Below are 18,808 nucleotides of genomic sequence, written 5' to 3' on the forward strand. Positions count from 1 at the left end.
GCAGGGTTCATATCAAAATTACCAGGAACAATTTTTTCCTTACATGACTGTATGTTGCAGCGGGTTCACACCGTGCATGCGTAGTAGTGGGAGATGTGACCCTCAAGACGTGCCAAGCACCAGTCGCCTGCGAGCGTTCGTTTAGGCTAGATAGTGTTTTTAGTGGACCCTTGTCGAGTGACTGGGTGCAAGTGTAAAATGCACCGAACAATTGAACAGCGGTACACCGTCAAATTTTGTGTTGGACTGGGGAAATCAGGTACGGAGACATTGGGCATGATTCGCCAAGTTGTCAAGGATGAAAGCATGTCACAAAGTGTAGTTTCTAAGTGGCACAAGCTTTTCAAAGATGGCTGAGAGAGTGTGGAGGATGATCCCAGCGCTGGACGGCCGTCAACGACAAGAACCGACGACAACGTGCAACGTGTGTGCGAAGTGCTGAATTCAGGCTGTCGTTTAAGTGTGGAAATGGTCGCAGGTGAAATTGAGATTGACAAGATGACACTGCACAGCATTATCACTGAAAATTTGGCGATTGAAAAGATCGGCGCTAAACTCGTCCCGAAGGACGAGTTTAGCAGAGTCCCGAACTCGTCCCAAAGGACGAGCAAAAGCAGAGGTGAGTGTCTGCTTGCGAAGACTTTGTACAACGCATTGAAGAAGACCCTGGCTTTTTGGACAAGGTAATCATGGGAGATGGAACTTGGATATTTGAATACGACCCGGAAACAAAGCGGCAAAGTTCCGAATGGCATGCTCGGGCATCACCTTGTCCAAAAAAAAAAGGCTCAAATGAGCAAATCCTGAGTTGAAAGCCATGCTCATTGTTTTCTGCGACACAAAGGGGTGGTCCACTATGAATTTGTACCCAAGGCGCAGACATTGAATGGTGCTTTTTACCTAGAAGTGCTAAGAAGACTGAAGAGAAGGCTCAACTGGGTGAGGCCAGTTATCGCCGGGAATTGGAAATTGCATAACGACAATGCAACCAGCCACACCTACACCAATACGACTACGTGACGATAAGCGGCATCACGATGATTCCCCAACCCCCTTACAGTCCTGACTTGGCACCAGCAGACTAGTATTTCCTATTCCCAAAAGTGAAATCCTCCCTCAATGAACACCACCATGGGACCCTAAGTGCCGTCGAAGAAGCTTGTACGTGTGCCCTTAAGGACCTTCCGAAATTTGCCTACTGGGGAGCTTTTGAGTCGTGAAAAAGCCGTTGGCATAAGTGGGTCAAGGCTCAAGGGATGTACTTTGAAGACTTTTGAGGCATTGTAGTAATATCACTAATGAATCTATTTTTGCAAAACATTTCCCGATACTTTTTGTACAAACCCTGTAGGTCAACCCCTTACCTTCAAGTGAAAAAACAAGAAAAGAAACAAAATCACTGAAATGATTTTGTTTTGAAACGGCATTGCTCATCCATCGCAGGAGGTGCATCTCATTCATCCAAACTTGCAGAAGTGTTGTCAGAAGAGTGCTGGCCGCCTTCCACTGTATGACGTCCTCGGTCCCATCAAGCGACCGCTGTATAAAACTGCTAATGACGTTTTACTTGGGTTGCACGCTGACAGTTTCTCTTTTTGTGCTTACCAGTATCACTCATTTTTTTTGCAACAACTACAAACTGGCGCTGCACGACCAAATTGTCGTTTACTTCTGTGAAGTCTACAACTTTTAGCTTGAATGCCACTGAAAACTCTCCGCGTGCTGCTACTCATCACTCACCAGTCAAAAAATGTCACAGTTCCGCCCTAAGGGCGAAGCAATGAATGCGATAGCAACACAGCAATGTCATACGAAGTAAGGTGAGCGGCTTTGGTAGCAATATGAATTGTAGTAAACATGAGCTGATTAAGTAAGCAGGTGTGCTGCGGCGTAAGTAGACCGACATGAAGAGAGACTCGATGACCACGAGAAGGCGCGTGTGAAACGGTGGTGTTGATGAGAAGCGCTGCCCGTGGGCAGCGCGTGCGAAGGGACACACCTGTAGCGCTGCACTGCCGATCCGGGCAGCATTGCATGTGTAGCATGCGTTGGAAAATGTGGCCCGACTATTACTAACTGAATGAACAAGCGTGGTGTGAGCACGCACAAACAAACATGAATAGATCACACTGAATGACTGCAGACAACGACAGTCAGAACGCTGGAAGCGAGCCCATACGCCGCAGCGGGCGAAGGTACGTGCGGTCTATCGCTTCAACGGAAACTGAGCGGCGAATGCACAGCGCATAAAGGTCAGAGCCGTGTGGAGATAAGAGACGGTGCGGACGAGCGACGAGCGCGGTTGTTGGCAGAGTAGAAGTGCGCCCCCCCCCCCCCCCCGCGCTCCCTCCGGCGCTCGCTTCCCGCTTCCTTGCTTGCGCGTGAGTGATTGAGTGCGTTCGCTCTCCGTGATAGCACGCGTCCCCGCACGCTTCCGCTCGGGCATACGGCGCGCGGTGAAGATTTTATCTATAGGGAACCTCACGGCGGCGACGACGGCGACGGCAGAAATCCGGTTGAAATGTCCATATAATTGCTATCGCAATAAAAACAAATCGCATACGAGGTTGACCTGAAGAGTGCACACAAGAAGACACAGCGACAAGAAACGCCAGCAACCACATTTAGACATGGATATGGCTTTGGCTACGGATTCATCAACAAGCATACCTTAGGTTGCTAGACGACTCACATTATGCTATACACTGCTATACGGGATGAGGGAGGACTTAGCCTGCTTTCCTTTTCTTTTTTTTTTCAAGAAAATATATCTACTTCTGGTTTATATGGTAACTTGCATGTATACCTTAAAAGCAGACTGTCTCGAGACGATCCAGCACCTTGATATCTCAATTTCACTTGCGGCATCTTTTAGTAATGAACTTAGTTCGATCTGTCATCTTGATTTCGCTGCTGGTGCCTTTTTTATGTACGTTTAGGTCTAATTGATAGCTACAATTTTGAAAGGCAGCCAGTTGAATTATTCAAGGTAATTAAAGAGAAAATCGAGTGCATGATGTTGCATTGATGGAGTGCCAGGGACCTGATGTGTGCCTAAGTGTCAAAGGGTCATGATAGAATGTTGCTATATTTGTCTTTATATGGCTCTCCACATTCTACAGCCTAGTAGAATGTGTTTGACTATTTCCACATTTACAATTATTGCTAGTTGTCATTGTTTCCTTTTTTTTCTTGCTTTCTTCAGCCCTCCTTTAAGTTGCTTTCTCTCCCACTCCCTTGCAGAGTAGCACGTAGACAAGGATCTTTAAAAAAAACAGCTATCTACTGTGTGCCAGTGTTGTAGGAATGTGTGAATTTTTTCTGTCCAAACACAAGGCTTGCCCATGTCCCATGCATTGGGGGCACATTAAAGATTCCCAGGTGGTCAAAATTAATCGGGAGTGCCTCATAAACAAATAGTGGATTTGGCACGTAAGACCCCAGAATGCAATTGAACACAAGACTCAGTTAAAGGAAATTGGATAATTAAGTTTGTCACATCATCTACAGCTTTTTTGTATCAAGGGACTATACTGAAGGAAAACACGCTGCATAGAGAAGTATTGCACATTGTTTACCACGCGACCACCACGCTCTCACATAATTTAATTCCTGCAAGTGTCGTGTTCCTTGCTGCTGCAGAGAAAGACAAGCCCACGGGGGATGTTTCCCTGCCGCCTGCTTCCAAGGATGTGCCAACAGAGGAGAACTGGGAAGAAGGTATTTGCCTTCTTTCCTGCTTGTTTGTTAATGGGGGTCCACTGCAGATGTGGACAAGACTATGACTCTTCACTTTTGAAGTGAATGGCATGTGTTGGTCGTGTATACTTCACAGGATGTTTCTCCTCTAACAGTGTGTGAACACCAGATAACACCAGTATCTTGCACCAGATCGTGCAGGCTGTGAGTTCAATAGAACGTAAATTAATGCTAGCTAAAGTGGAAGGTGACAGAAAACGGGGTCGTTACTGCATGAGATGGTTAGATGTGATTCTTCAGGCCACTGGGAAGTGTCTCATTGAGCTTAAGAACTTTGGTAAGCAGATCTCACTGGTGTTCATATACAGTTAAACCTGAACATAACAAATTCGGTAAGATTGGCACTTTACCTTGTTATATCGAGCTTTCAATATCTGGAAATTAGACCCTTGTGCAAATAAACTAAGTACAGTCGCTGATGGATTTTTTTTCATACGGAAGGGGCCCTAGAAATAATTATCCGGCTATCCAAAAAGAAAAAAAAATGAATTTTAAAGAAAAAAGTTCTTCCGTTGAATTTGGGAGTCACCGACGAAAGATAGGTTTCATACTGTGTCGATGATGTCTTCATATCGGTGGTACGAAGGGTTGCCTGGGAAGCTCTTCCTGATAATGCCATCCCATAGTAGGACGGCGTTTTTAGGAAGAGCACAGGCAGAGCGAAGCGAATGCTTAGTCTGCCTCTCGATGTGTCTCCAAAACTTGAGATTACGTGACCTCCAGCGCTGAACGCATGGGAAGACTGCGCACATGAAGCCACGGCTGTCTTGGCTTTGTAGCCTGTTTACCTCCAACGGCAGATTACCTCCAAGATAAAGCACGCGGGCACATATGCACACAGCCACGCTGCCAACCATGCAACCGAGCTAGAAGAGAATTGTGCACTAACCTGCCTCCCCCTAGCCCAACTCTGCTCGCGAGGGAGGATGGTGTACATCAAAACACAATCCTTTTCAGCTCATCCTTGCACTCTTATCCCTTGCACCCACAGTGTATGTTGCATGGGGTGCGATAAAATCTTATTGCACTTGGATGAGCATGACGGTGAGAGGGTCTTTCTGCTCTGCTTCAGTGACCTCTCTCTGTTGCTTGGTGCGTGATTACATGTGGCTGCTTACGAATGCACCATTCGTAAGCAGCCACATGTAATTCGACCATTTGACCATCTGCATCTGCAGCAGTTTGTATTTAGTGTCTTGGTATTCCTTCATGATGGCAAGGACATTTCGTTATATATTAAAATTGTATGTAAACACACTCTTATATATATAAGTTCAAAATACATGGTGTAGAATTCTATGGAGAAAAGCACTTATAAAAAGCTTTCAATGTGCTAATTCGCTGCACCCACACTGTTACGATCAAAATGGCAAACAGTATGTATAAATAAATAAATATCTGATGTATTTTTATCTTAATGCACTGTCATTGAGTTCTGTTGTCTTGATGTGAATAACTGTTATGAAAAGTGGTGCCAGGTCTGATGTGCTTTTGTTAATTTTGGCTCTGACCCAAGGTTTACTTGCTTGCAGAGACCAGCGTATCCACCAACCTGGAGGACAAGATTCTCAGGCCGTCTGTGACTCCCGTGTTTGAAAATGTCCAAGCGATGGCACCGGCAGAACGCCGGCACTACTATGCATCCCTGTACAGCCAGGCGTGAGTGGCAGTGTGCGCGTGTGTGTATGTGTGAGCCAGTTTGGTCTTGCTTGGATGTTTCGCGATCTCTTTGGCTGAAAACTAGTTTGCACAGGTTTCGTGGGCTTGAGCTGGACAGAACAGCCTCCCACTGTTCAGGATGGGGGGGTTTGGGTCACTTACTAGAATCTTGCCTTGATATCGTGCGTAAATGTTGACACGTGTATTTGTTTATCTATCACCAGTAACCACATTTCACCGGCTACCAAATGTTGGACGTCATCTCTTGGCGTAGGACGCGCCTGCATGTATATGAATTTCTCGAATGATATCGATGGTTCCATCCATTGTCTGTTGTCCCCGAACCTTGCGTAATCTGATTGTATGCATGACATGTGTCGTACCTTCTAGAAGAAAGGCACACGGCCACCAGCAATTATGCTGGAATCTTCAACGAGTCATGTATTGATGAGATTTTGACAATCGCCGAATGTGTTCGCTGCTATCATTGTGCTTAGAGTCCAACTTGCTTTTGTGGGCACAGGTTCACCGAATAAAAAGTCCGTTGCATCATTCACAGTTTTGCGACTGTTTTCTTCACTGTCGCTGCTATGTGACAATATCTTAATACCTTGTGGATGAGTAAAGGCTTATTTACATCTATTTTATTTATTTCGCATACTTTCAAGTTCTGAGGGGGGATGGGGTGTAACAGAAAGGAGTATGGTAAAAAACTAAATGTAGTAATAATAATGAAATTCATGGTGAACAGCATTATTGATATTGTTTGTGTCGGTGATGAGTGCGATTGATGTGGAAAAACGATTCCAGTTCACGCTTGTCCTAGGAATTGAGGGGAGACTAGGAATGAGTGTACAGGCTTTGTTCACTCAGGCTGTGGTCAGTACAGGGCAATATATGAGATGGAGGGTGCTAAAAGGGTTTCGCTTAAAAAGGGGGTTCAAATTAAAAACTTTGAAAAAAAAAGGCAGACACGGGCAGAAGCTCCGAGTTAGCACTTGTCCTATGGCGTTATTCCTGGTGTCTTAGCTTTCTGCGTTGCTGTTACAAAAAAACTGGAATTCTTGCTTTGCTCGCTCGCTTGTCTGTTTGCATTGCTCACCCCACCCTGTTCCTGCTCCTCCCTAGAGATGAGCAGTTGCCGGGCGAGATGAATCCAGGAGTGTTCCCCCAAGTGAAGACACTGGAAGAGGAGGAGGTGGAGATGCTCCCCATGCCCAAGACAGATTCCAAGGTGCGTGCCCCTGCTGCTAAGCGCCATCAGTGGCGCTGACTAACACTTCCTTTGCTAGATCTCGTACATGTGAAGTTAAGGTCACAAGAATGAATTCAAACTTTGGTAATTCGACATATTGCTTAAGGAGAAATGCGGCTTTCGCATGACGAAAAATGGCCTCGGACCCTTGACTATGCACCTCGCGCATGGATTAAATGCAGCCGAGAAATGGCGGTACAATTCAGGCTCACTTGGAGCCACACTACATATCACTAGAAGCTTCTCGTGGGCATGCCGAGACTAGAGTGACCTAGAATTGGAGAGTGCCCGGAACGAGCTTCCAAAAGTGAAGCCAAACGACCGTAACACCGCTTGGGGCGCTGCGATCGGTAGCACACAGCTCGCCGTGGCCGCCGTGGCTCAGAGGTAGAATGTCTGCTTCCCACGCAAAAAACCGGGGTTCGAATCTCGGCAGGAGACGATGTGTTTTCGTTTTTTTTACTACTTCATGCGTTTATTTTTTAATTCTTTATACTGCTGCTTAACACTTGCTTCCGTTGCTATGCAATGCAACAAAAAGTCAAGCAGAAGCTGAAGGAATAATAACAAAATAACAATGTTTTGCTGTGAACGATAATGTTTGCAGCGCCACCTCACGGGAATCAACAAAACTATTCTAACCAAAGCATGGCCTTCGAGAACAGCACGCATACAAAACCTCACCGACGCCTGCTTGACAGGCTCCGCTGTGCGCTCAAGGCTCATTCACACTAGGCCGACACGGCACCGATTTTGGTCAGCCGACTGTTGGCGACAGCATTTTCCGTCATGTAGACTGCTGTCGCCAACAGTCGGCTGACCAAAATCGGTGCGGTGTCGGCCTAGTGCGAATGAGCCTTGAGCGCACAGCAGAGCCTGTCAAGCTAAAGTCCCTACAAAAAACTAAAGTAGCGCCATTCGTGTCGCCCATGCAGGCTCCTCCTCTCCCGCGTGTCTTGCAGATTGTAAATGGAGCCAGTTGAGGGGTGGCATGGCTGTTGGCCGAAAAGATGGGCTTGTTCAAATCTTTCCGCTAAACGGACTAGAGCGCTGCGGTCTAAAGCGATTCATTGGAAGAGTGTTCGAGAGATAAATAAGGCAAGTATCATGCTTTGTAGACCAGTGAAATAATAAAAACGCTTGCACTGCAAAAAACATCACCTCAAGCAAGCAATACTCGATGCGAGAGCCGACCGTTTGCTTGCGGACGCGCTCGGCGCTGACGCTCTCGATGGCAGCGCCACTATCGCCGTGTAAACTCGGCGGCGCTAAGAATCTGCAAGCATGACGCACTAGCTTTTCTGAAGGTAGTGAAGGCGCCATTTTGTCTGTCCACTGCGTTGTTTATTTTGGCACGCGATGCCGACCCGAAGAGCCGCGAAACGAGCGCGCGTTCCACAGACGACACCGGCGTACCATTCGCCGAGCGGCTGCCCGAGCGCGGCCGCACGTCGCTTTCGCTTTCGCGTCCGTAGTTTCCTCCTGGACGCTGTAGGGGCGCTGCTGCAGCTACTGAGAGAGGAGGCAGAGGCGAAGGGGTGCGGTTGGCGCTACTTTATTTTTTTTAGGGGCTTTATGTCAAGCAGGCGTTGGCGAGGTTTTGTATGTGTGCTGTTCTCGAAGGTCATGCTTTGGTTAGAATAGTTTTGTTGATTCCCGTGAGGTGGCGCTGCAAACATTATCGTTCACTGCAAAACATTGTTATTTTGTTATTATTTCTTCAGCTTCTGCTTGACTTTTTGTTGCATTGCATAGCAACGGAAGCAAGTGTTAAGCAGCTGTATAAAGAATAAAAAAATCAACGCATGAAGTAGTAAAAAAACGAAAACACATCGTCTCCTGCCGAGATTCGAACCCCGGTTTTTTGCGTGGCAAGCAGACATTCTACCTCTGAGCCACGGCCGGCCACGGCGGGCTGTGTACTACCGATCGCAGCGCCCCAAGCGGCGTTACGGTCGTTTGGCTTCACTTTCAATGTATTGAAAATGCAGCCGTTCCGGGCACTCTCCATGTTCTAGTACACTCTACCGAGACAGTGCAAGCATCACTCAGTTCTGTTTCGGTGATCGAGAATAAACAAGCTCACAGGTGAGAGTGACATGCGCCGATGTGGAGCTGGCAGATGAGTTTTAACAGCGAAGCTGTTTTAGCTAACCGTAAAAAGCGGCGCCTGCTGTGGCAAAACCTCGCCGAGCTATGATGTCACTGCATTGCCTAGCGACCACCTCACTGAGCGGCATGTGTCTCGCCTCTTCATGCCGTGCACATGTTGCCTTGACGTGGGACATTAAGGAGAGGGAAGGAGAGCATGCGCACAGCGCGCGCAATGTTCGGGAGAGGGAAAGAGAAAATGAAAGCGAGATAGAGAAACAAATTGGTAGCAGCACCAACGAGGCAATGCGCAGAGCTGCTGCTGACGCCGCCCACGTTGCATAGCCACGCATGCGCCGAAGCATAGCGATGATGTCAACTCGCATTGCCTAGTAACTGCTGGCGCAGGTGCGTGCTTGCTTCGCCTGACACAGACACGGCTCCTGCCTGCCTGCCTGCCTGCTTGCGTTTGTGGCAAGGCAGGAACGCTGTCGCTCATAGGCGCCGATGCGTCTAGCGCTAGTCGTGCAAAATGTCGCAAAAGGGAAGGTACCTCCGAAAATGATCTCTCGAGAATACCTTCCCTACATGTGTTGTGAAGTTAAGCCAAGTTAAGACCTAGCAGCAACCGAGTTAATACCTAGCAGTAGCAGGCAGTAAGACTTGAGGATTGAAACTTTCGCTGTGCCTAAGCTGTGTACGACCGAGTGCAAACTTGCCTGCTTTTTTTTTTGTGCAGGTCACAGCATTGTATGCTTTGTACAAGAATGCCTTGTGCCATGAATGCTCTAAGCCAGGACTGACTGTACATTTGGGAACAAGGCATGAGTTGGCTGCACGAATATTACTGACCTGCAATGCCTGCGGCATTGTTGCAAGTGAATGGTCATCGTCGCGAGTAGAGGGTGGTAAAGCTTTTGACGTGAATATGTGTGCAGTGCAAGCGATCAAACCACAGGCAGAGGGGCAACTGCTCTGAATGATTTTTGGTCAGTAATGAATGTTTCACACAGAGGCTTGCACCATAAAACATTCCAAAAACTTCTGAGATCAAAATTCAGGTCTGCTGGTGAGGTGGCTGCAGCAAGTCTCTTTTCTGATGCTGAGGCAGCTGTGCGGAAAGTTTACAGCGAAATGGAGCCAGCATTCACAAAAAATGTGGCCGTAGTCTACAACGGCACATGGATGACAGGTGGTCGTGCATCTCATATTGGTGTGGGCACAATAATTGAATTTTACACTGGGCTGGTGCTTGGCTGCATTGTGCTCTCCAATAGATGCCATGGATGCCATGGAGAAGACGATGAAGGCTACAGTGAATGGAGAGGGACTTGCATGTGTCAAAAGAACACTGACGCAAACTCAAGCTGAATGTAGGTCGAGGGAGCGTCGATCTTGTTCAGAAGGTCACTGGAAAGGAATGACCTCCGCTACACAACCATTGTTTGTGATGGTGATAGCCATACTTTCCAGGCCCTTTGTGTAGATAAGGTGCATGGCTTCATTACATTCAACAAAGAGGACTGTATCAATCATGTGAAAAGAGGATGGGCACAGCCCTGCAAACACTTGTCTCAAAAAGCAGAAGAAATAAACCAATTGGAGCGAAGGGTGACCTGACCCAAGACCTAATCAAAAAGCTTACCAATTATGGTATGGCCACACGTAACAATAATTAAGTAGACGATATGCAAAGGGCCATAATGGCAACCTTCTATCATATCACTTCAACAGATGAAGAGCCTCCTCACGAGCTCTGCCCTCCAGGACCCTCGAGCTGGTGCAGACACCGGGCTGTAGAAGCTGAAGGTAAAGCTCCGCCACAACACCAGTACAAATTGGCAACACATGTTGCAGCTGCATTGCTGCCACTTTATCAACGCCTCTCGAATCCTCAGCTACTCAGCCGTTGCCAAAGCAAGAAGACTCAGAATGCAACCGAGACTCTCCACTCTGTCATATGGTCAATTCTACCAAAAGAGCAAAATGCTTCATTGATCATAGCGGAGACAGCTGTCAATGAGGCAGGCTGCAAGTACACTGGAGCTCTTCGTGCATACAGAGAGTTTTGTGCCTGACTTAGCTTGAAGCCAGGAAAGCATTCTCATCAAAGAGCCACAGAAAAGGATGCCCTACGAAAAAGTCATCGAAAGAACATCAGACGAAAGGCCGCTAGCCCAGGAAGCTAAGGACACCAAAGACTACAATCCTGGTGCATTTTAGGAGAGTGGAGGCAAGGCAATAGTTCGAAATCCTCTTAAAACTTTGTTTTTTTTTTCCCTTTCTGTTCAATTTCTTCAGCTGATATCATTGTTACCGTTTAGCCTATTTGGGTGCGGGTTTTTTTGTCACGTTCCTTGGGCTACAGTGCAGGTCGTGACAGTCTTGCCTTTTTATCTTGACTATTTATAAATTTATGATGTGGTTATTCGTTCACCCCGAAAGTGTGCTTGATGTGGAAGTAACATAAAAAATGACACTCCCAAAGATTCTTGTTGCAGAAAAAAAAAGAAAGCAAGACTCACGACCTTCAGCAGTGAATACTCAATGAGTGTTCATTGCATTTTTAAGCTCCCCAGGCCCTCCAGAAAGTTCCAGAATGTTTAAGGGAGAAAAATTCTGCTCCATAAAATGTTCTCAAGGTATCACTCTCAAATTTTTATGGAAGAATCAGGGAGACATTCAAAACATTTTTGCCAATTGTCATCAAAATCCATGAAGAAATAAGGAAGTTAATTTTCAAACCCAAGCCCCCCTTAATTCAAACACACTGGAAAGCTCTGGCGAGAATCCATACATTGCTGGGGGTTGAACACTTGTTTAGTCAAAACACAAAAAGCGTGTCTATTCAGTTAATTTGACCTTCACTGATCTCCATCATTGCCACTTCATGCGCACTGTTACAGTCGACTCCCGATAATTCGAAGTCGCTTAATTGGAATTTTCGGTTAATTAGAAGTAAAGGAGTGGTCCCGTCAGTTTTATATGCAGCTCTATGGAAAAAATTTCTCGATAATTCGAAGTTAAAATCTCATAATATTGGTTAATTAGAAGTTATTTTTCAATCGAGAACCTCGAGGCTACCGTAATTTTTCAATAAAATGCGTGATTTTTCACGTTCCAAAACAGCTACTTGATCGCGCTCGTGTCGTTGCCATCGCAGCTGCCTGCAACGCACTGTTATCGCCATCACCACTGTCCGCACCGCCACATCTCTTGAAACGGCAAGATTGTTTAGTCAACGCCGGCGTTTCGTAGGCCTCGTCCAGTCTCTTCTTTTTCGTTGAGTGCAACAGCCGCGCGTTGGATTAATTCCGCGAGTTTCTCCACGCTTCTGATTTTTAAGTGTCGTAGTGCCGACGATTGATAATGGCAACTCGCGGTTCTTGCCGAACACTTGACCTGGCAACGAAAGTCGAAGTCTTGAAAGAAGTTGACAAAGGAGGCACCGCCAACAAAGACATTGCACGCAAGTACGGCATTAAGCCTAACACGCTCTCGAACTTTATCAAAAATAAGCGTTCAATATATGATGCTTTTGAAAATGACAAGTTCAAGATGTCACGGAAGCGAATGCGCACCGGCGCCTACCCAGAGTTTGAAAAGGAATTGCTGATTTGGATAAAAGAAGCTCGCAATAACAAACTTCCCCTCAGTGGTGAGGTCGTCGCGGCGAAAGCCCTATAGCTTGCAGCAATGTTGGATATCAGTGATTTCGCTTCTTCGGATGTGTGGCTCACGCGCTTCAAGCATCGGCATGACCTGGTCTTCAAGAGCGTGTGTGGAGAAAAGGGGTCTGTCAACCCGGAAACTTGCGCTACATGGAGAGCTGAAAAGCTTCGCGAGTACCTCAGCAAGTATCAGCCGGTTGACATCTTTAACGCAGACGAGACTGCGCTTTTTTACCGGCTCCTACCAGACAAGACCCTGACATTCAAGGACGACGACTGTGCTGGAGGCAAACGGAGTAAAGAATGGGTGTCGGTTCTGATCGCGGCAAACATGACTGGCACCGAACGATGTCGCCTGCTCGTCATCGGGAAGGCCGCAAAGCCTAGGTGTTTTAAAGGCATAAAGACGCTTCCTGTGGACTGCGCCTCAAACAGGAAGGCATGGATGACGTGCGACATTTTCCGAGAGTGGATCACCAAACTTGATCGCAAGTTCACGTTGGCGAACCGCAAGGTGTTGTTCCTTGTGGACCAATGCAGTGCCCACATGAATGTGCCGACCTTGAATGCTATCCATCTTGCATACTTGCCTGCAAACACGACGTCGGTGCTGCAGCCGATAGACCAAGGCATTATAAAAAATGTAAAGGTCCTGTACAGGCAGCACCTCGTCGAGCGCATGATTTTGTGCATGGACAACTCCTCGAAATACGAAGTAAGTGTACTTAGTGCCATCCACATGCTAGCGCGAGCTTGGGGCCGCGTGAAAGATGAGACTATCGCCAACTGCTTCCGGGCTTGTGGTTTCGTGGAAACTTCAGGGGATGGTTCTTGTCCGCCGGGGGAAGTGCAAGTAAGTGAGCTCGACGACGGTAGCTTTGGTGCCGCACTCGGTGACGTTAGTTTTGAACAGTACGTCGCCGTGGACAGCACTGTGGAAACTTACGGTCCACTGACGGACAGCGAAATTGTGCAGATCGTTCGGCCCCATGAATGCATTCATGAAAGCGACGCCGACGCTGACGACGACATCGAAAACGAGCCACAACCAAGGGCTGCCGATGTAGCTGCGGGTCTTGCTCTCGCGCAGCGATTTTTTGTTGGAGAAAGCAACGCCGTTGAAGCACTTGGACACGTCTACTGCTTGCAAAACATGCTTGCCGCAGCTAGATTCGGCAAGCAGAAGCAGACAAAGATGACTGACTATTTTTCATAAAAGACTTTCCGCTTTGAAGTTAATAAAGGTGCCGTTTTTTGTGCTTTTCTTTTAATTGGAAGTTCGTTTAATTGGAACTTTTTTGCGGGTCCCGTGAACTTCGTATTAACGGGAGTCGACTGTACTTAAACATTAAGGGGGTACGCGGGGGTCAGATTGCAAAAATCGCGAGAAAAATAAGTTTTATCGGTATCTGCAACGCCTAATCTGCGCTGTATCAAAATGGTTTGGCTGAAAATGCACTAAAAGTGCCTGGGAAAAAAATAATTTGTCAGTGCACAGGGTGAGAAAACAGCTGTAAATCGTGCAAAATATTACTGCCGTTCACGGAGCCATATCTCGTATTTCCCGCCTCCGAGTGCCGCCATCTTGGTATTGTTCGAAAGCTCAAAGTTTTGCCGTTCCGCTTCTCAATTCGTCGGTCGTCGCCATCTTGTAACAAGCATACAAACACAAAAGAAGCGTGGGTCTACTGAATGTAGTCACACGGGCCCTCCGATGAAAGCGGGCCTCCGATTGGCTGCCGTGCTGAAAGGCGTCTCCCCATTGGTTGCTGCTGTGGCAGCGGGCAAGATGGCAACGGCAGTTGTCTGCTTCACAAGCCACACCGGCGTCTTCACTTGACACGCACAATTCAGATTTCTGAGAGCGCCCAGGTTAGTTATGGATCATCACTTGTTGGAGAAGAAAGTTTGGACGAAGCACGCCTTCAGAATGCGGAAGCGCAAGCCTCCTGCGGCGAGAAAAATACGGAGGAGGAGCACCCGACTGAACATGCCGTGCTACCTTGCACCGTCGATTACGTGCCGTGCTATCTTGCACCATGTCACTCAAGCAGCGAAACCGACAATCACCCTGTGTCATCGGTACCGATAACGCAGTCGACGGAAGACGTGCCATTGGAGGCTCCCGCGCCTCGGCGTACGGCCGCACGAATCAGCCAAGATCGTATCGATGCGGGTCGAAGGTCACCATCGCTGGCAAACACTGTGTGCTCAGTTTCTGATGCATCATGCGACACGAATACGCCGCCTACGGGTAAGCCCCAACAGTCAACGAGCTACAGTGTGATAACCGAAGATTCGCCGGACAAATAGTCGCCTGAACGCCGCGCCATTCAGACGCGCTTCGAGCCGCATTCTGTGTCAGCGGTGACGGCAGAAGCGCGAGCATGCATCGTTCGCCACTCTCTTCGCGTGTTGTCCACAACTGAACGGAAGCTCAATTTGATGGACCACCCAGGCTATGAAATTTTAAAAGCCCACCAAACTAAGAGGCAAAGGTTCAAGAAGATGCCTGACAGCAATGATGTCAAATATTACAGCCCTGATGCGCTCTAATAAATCTGCACTGCTTGCAAAATTGCTGCCCGTTTTCTCAATTGTGTTTTTTTTGTCGGTCACCTTGCTTGTGGAAAGCATAGCACAACGATGGCTCGACCGATTTTGATCCCATTTGTTTTTATGTATTCCCTGAAGTGTGCTTGAGGGTATGACAGTCTTTAATATCTTCTTGATGACTTACTTTTTCTTCTACATGCTAATTTGTGAATGCAAGTTCTGGTACAACTAGAGAAGGTGAACATGATGTTCTGTGTAAAAAAAATAAAGGCGTCAAAAAAATTTTGGAACTGCTGAAGCCTGTAGTGCTCTTTTGAGCAAAGATTAAAACTAAAGGCAGCTTCCTGGCATGTTTCGTTACTGTGCCAAGTTTTCCACAAGCAGAACACGTGTAACATTTTGTAACTTGAAAACTAGTCAAGGTATCGTAATGAAACTGCATATTTCTTTATTTAAGACACTTTCGAGTGCGGCTGCTAAATTTTGTTGCTCTAGGTCAAAGAACAAAGCTATCTCTGATCCCCACCTCCCCTCTTAAAGAGGCATTCAGCAGGTTGCTTTACTGCATCTCTAGGTGTGAAGCTGTTTTATTTTTATACTTTCATGGCCAACACTCTTTCCACTTGTGAAGCCATCTCTTCTCACTTGTCTGGTCATATCACGTTCCCATATTCAGCTGTCCATTCAGCATGGCGTCTCATGGCAGGTAATGTTTTCTATTGAAGCCGAGAAATACCGTATTTACTGCTGTAATGAACCCAGTCGCATAATGACCCCACACACCACACGCACACTTTTGTCCTTGAGAATTGACTTATATCTAGTGGTTTGCGAATACAGAATAATAGATTGCGAGTCGAAAATTGAATCTAATCATGAACGAAACTCCAAATAGTGAATTGAATATTGAAATTTTTCGCAATATTTAATGCTTACAAGATTTTGGGGAAGAAATACAGTTTTACACATGCTCGGGAGTCTCTTAGGATTGTGTAACAAGAATGTAGCAAGCTATCGGTAACTTACACACATAATGAAGATATATGCAGTATTTTCTACTCTGAATTAAGGGAACTTCAAATTAGTATGCTAGCACTGATTACAGCTTAGTATATGAAGGTATGGAAAACATTTTCTTTTTTTCAATTAGAATGTCTGTTCAATAGAATCGCATGCTTTTCTCCCTCTGAAGCTAATGAATTCCCTTAGGGACATTATGTTTTATGGAATGCCAACAAGGTTGTCAGTTTAATAGTGGACCTGGGCTTTACTACAATCTTCTATTGCATGAAAAGTTATGCTTTCCAGTTTTTCTCCAAAATACAGAAGGGCTATCCGAACTTTACGCCAGGCGGGTTATCGTAAGGCCAATCTGCATGACGACGAAACGACCGCGCATCTTGAGACTCGATCACCGCTACATGCGTAGCATTGTGCGGTGCAACCGCGGATGGCGCCAGTGGTGAAGTGCCGTTTCAGTGTCAAGTTTGCTGGTAATTTGCTGCCTGTCAATTATTCCGAAATCTGAAGCATTCGCCCAGATTCCTCGATAAACTAAATAAGACATCTTGCTTATGTTCGCTGAAAGTAAGGGCCAGGTAATGGGTGACGCTTAGGCAAAGCGCAATGTTTGTGGGTTAAACATACAGTCTGCAATACAGTCTGCAATACAGCCGAACCCACTTATTACAATATTCAAGTGCCATGAAAATTTCATTGTTATAACCGATAATCGTTATACAGTCAAACCTCGTTAATACGTAGTTGGCCAGGAACAATGTTTCGGTTACTTACTTACCGGCCAGAAAAGAACTGCGTCACAAAGTGTTCCTACACACGCACTCAGACAGGCTTTATTTGCGGGTAGGCACCAAAAAATTGGTAATCTTCAGTTGCTGCGATGACAGCATCTTCGAACTCGATAAGGCCACGAGCCAGTTTATCCATGAGGCCCCGCTTACTAAATTAACAAGCATAGTGTAACGCACGCACTGGTAAATATGAACACGTCTCACTCGGTGGCCACGGAAATTCGCTCTCAAACGCTCGTGTGAGGAAGCGCGGCTGCAGCAGCGAGCATGTCGTTTCTTGCTTCAAAGCGAACTAGATGTCGAAAGCACAGCGCATACAAAGCCACCGGCACTAGTTGCACTTATCTGCAGATCGCTTTGAAAATGAGGCCTGTGCGGGCGCTCACTTTTTCCACGTCCCAGATGGCTTTCGAGATACGGCGGCCGCGCCAAAGTAAACTCCTCCCTTTCTCGCCTCCCCCGCCGTGCCTCGCGCATCACAGAAACGCGCTTCCGCCTCGCCTTTCTCCCTCGCGTGCGCGAGATTGAGCCAGCTGACCCTCGCTAGCTTTCACTTGCACACACAGCGTTTGGCGCGCGGCAATGATGTTACTGTGTTTGGACTTTATACGGAACCTCAAGGTGACCTCCACGGTGATGGCAGAAGCGCACTCCCCAATAAAATGTGTTTCTGCGCGGTTACTACTTGAATAGGTGAGGATTCAAGACTTGGGAAAACAAGTAGTCGTCGTTAAGACCATCCAGTGCGCAATCGGCTTCTCTGGAGGTCGGCACTGACTGTAGGTGAGGCGTAAACTCGTAAAGGCTCATGGGAAACGTCTGCTCGGCGCTTCTGGTTCAACCGCTGACGTTTCCGGTGTACCAATCTCCGTTCGCGGGGCCGGTCGCACTTGCTCTCTTTGCGCTTTCATCACAAGGTATCATCCATGCTGCAAATATCTAGAGCCTGTGAGCATAGGCAGTCGCTTAAAATAATTTTTTCTAGCCGAATCGACCGAACACGTGAATTAGGTATGCGTGCTGTCGCAGTCGCGGGCTTATCAAGAAGTCGCACTTTCTTGTTCTCAAATGAATTCTGTTCTTGCCAACGACAGAACCCACCACAGCTTTGCTGGCTTCCATCTGCACAGTAGTGGAATAGGGATCAGATTTCTTTCTTTACTTATTACATCTTAATTTCACTAGGCTGATATGATCAAACATGCATGGTTTAATAGTGGAGGCATTATAGGCAGGTAGGCAGTTCCAATCCAAGCTTTTTCTTGGCACGAATGTCTTGGAACAACATTTAAGCAACACCTTGCATAGTATAGCGACCTTAATTTAGTGCTCGATGCAAAATGAGCAAGGTGTACTGGGAGGATTTAAAAGAGGCGTAGACCGTAATTTTTCTCGTATATTTTGTGAAAGGTGCACAAGATGAGAAACACTAGCCTAAAGATCACAGAGCTGCAATGCTGAAACGTTACTTATAAAGAGACGTTGAAAGCATATTAAGACAGACTCAAGCGTGCGCGGAAGTCAACTACAGTCAACAAACACTTCTAGCATACCTCACGTTCCATATTGTCACATGTAAGAGGCAGCTTGTGGCAAGAGAAGAGGACGAAGAAGTTCGCAGAGCGTTCCGAACGGCACGAGTGCTCGAGACACGCGAACCGAGGCGTAATCCGTGGGGGAAAAGCGACGGAACAGCATTATCGACGTGACTCTTGAGCTGGAAGGTCACCTCGTCAGCCACGCTCTGATGACGGGAGAGCGGAGGACCCGGCCACGAAGTCGTGAGGCTGGCAAGGCCCAGGTGTAGCTGTAGTCCTCGGAGACGTCCGAACGAAGCTCCTGGGACCGACCACTGCTGCTCACGGTGGTTCCGGTCTTCTTCTCGAGAATCCCTCTTCCTCGGCCAAGCCCGTTCAACTGATAATCACCGGGGCACCGGGCCGCCACGCAGATCGTCGGAGGGCGAAGAACACTTCAATAGGGGGCAAGTGACACGTCAGCGGCGG

At 47.1% G+C, this 18,808-nt stretch overlaps 1 protein-coding gene across 1 annotated transcript in view; it reads left to right on the forward strand.

Annotated features, from left to right (window-relative positions):
* Positions 1-18,808, forward strand: part of LOC125942272 (uncharacterized) — a 119,872-nt gene that overhangs the window by 24,874 nt on the left and 76,190 nt on the right. Inside the window, exons 3-5 of the mRNA XM_049660439.1 lie at positions 3,643-3,720; positions 5,292-5,418; positions 6,547-6,652. Of these exons, the coding sequence (XP_049516396.1) occupies positions 3,643-3,720; positions 5,292-5,418; positions 6,547-6,652 (311 nt within the window). The remainder of the gene's footprint in view (positions 1-3,642; positions 3,721-5,291; positions 5,419-6,546; positions 6,653-18,808) is intronic.

Source organism: Dermacentor silvarum, chromosome 1, assembly GCF_013339745.2.
Source record: "Dermacentor silvarum isolate Dsil-2018 chromosome 1, BIME_Dsil_1.4, whole genome shotgun sequence".
NCBI lineage: Eukaryota > Metazoa > Arthropoda > Arachnida > Ixodida > Ixodidae > Dermacentor > Dermacentor silvarum.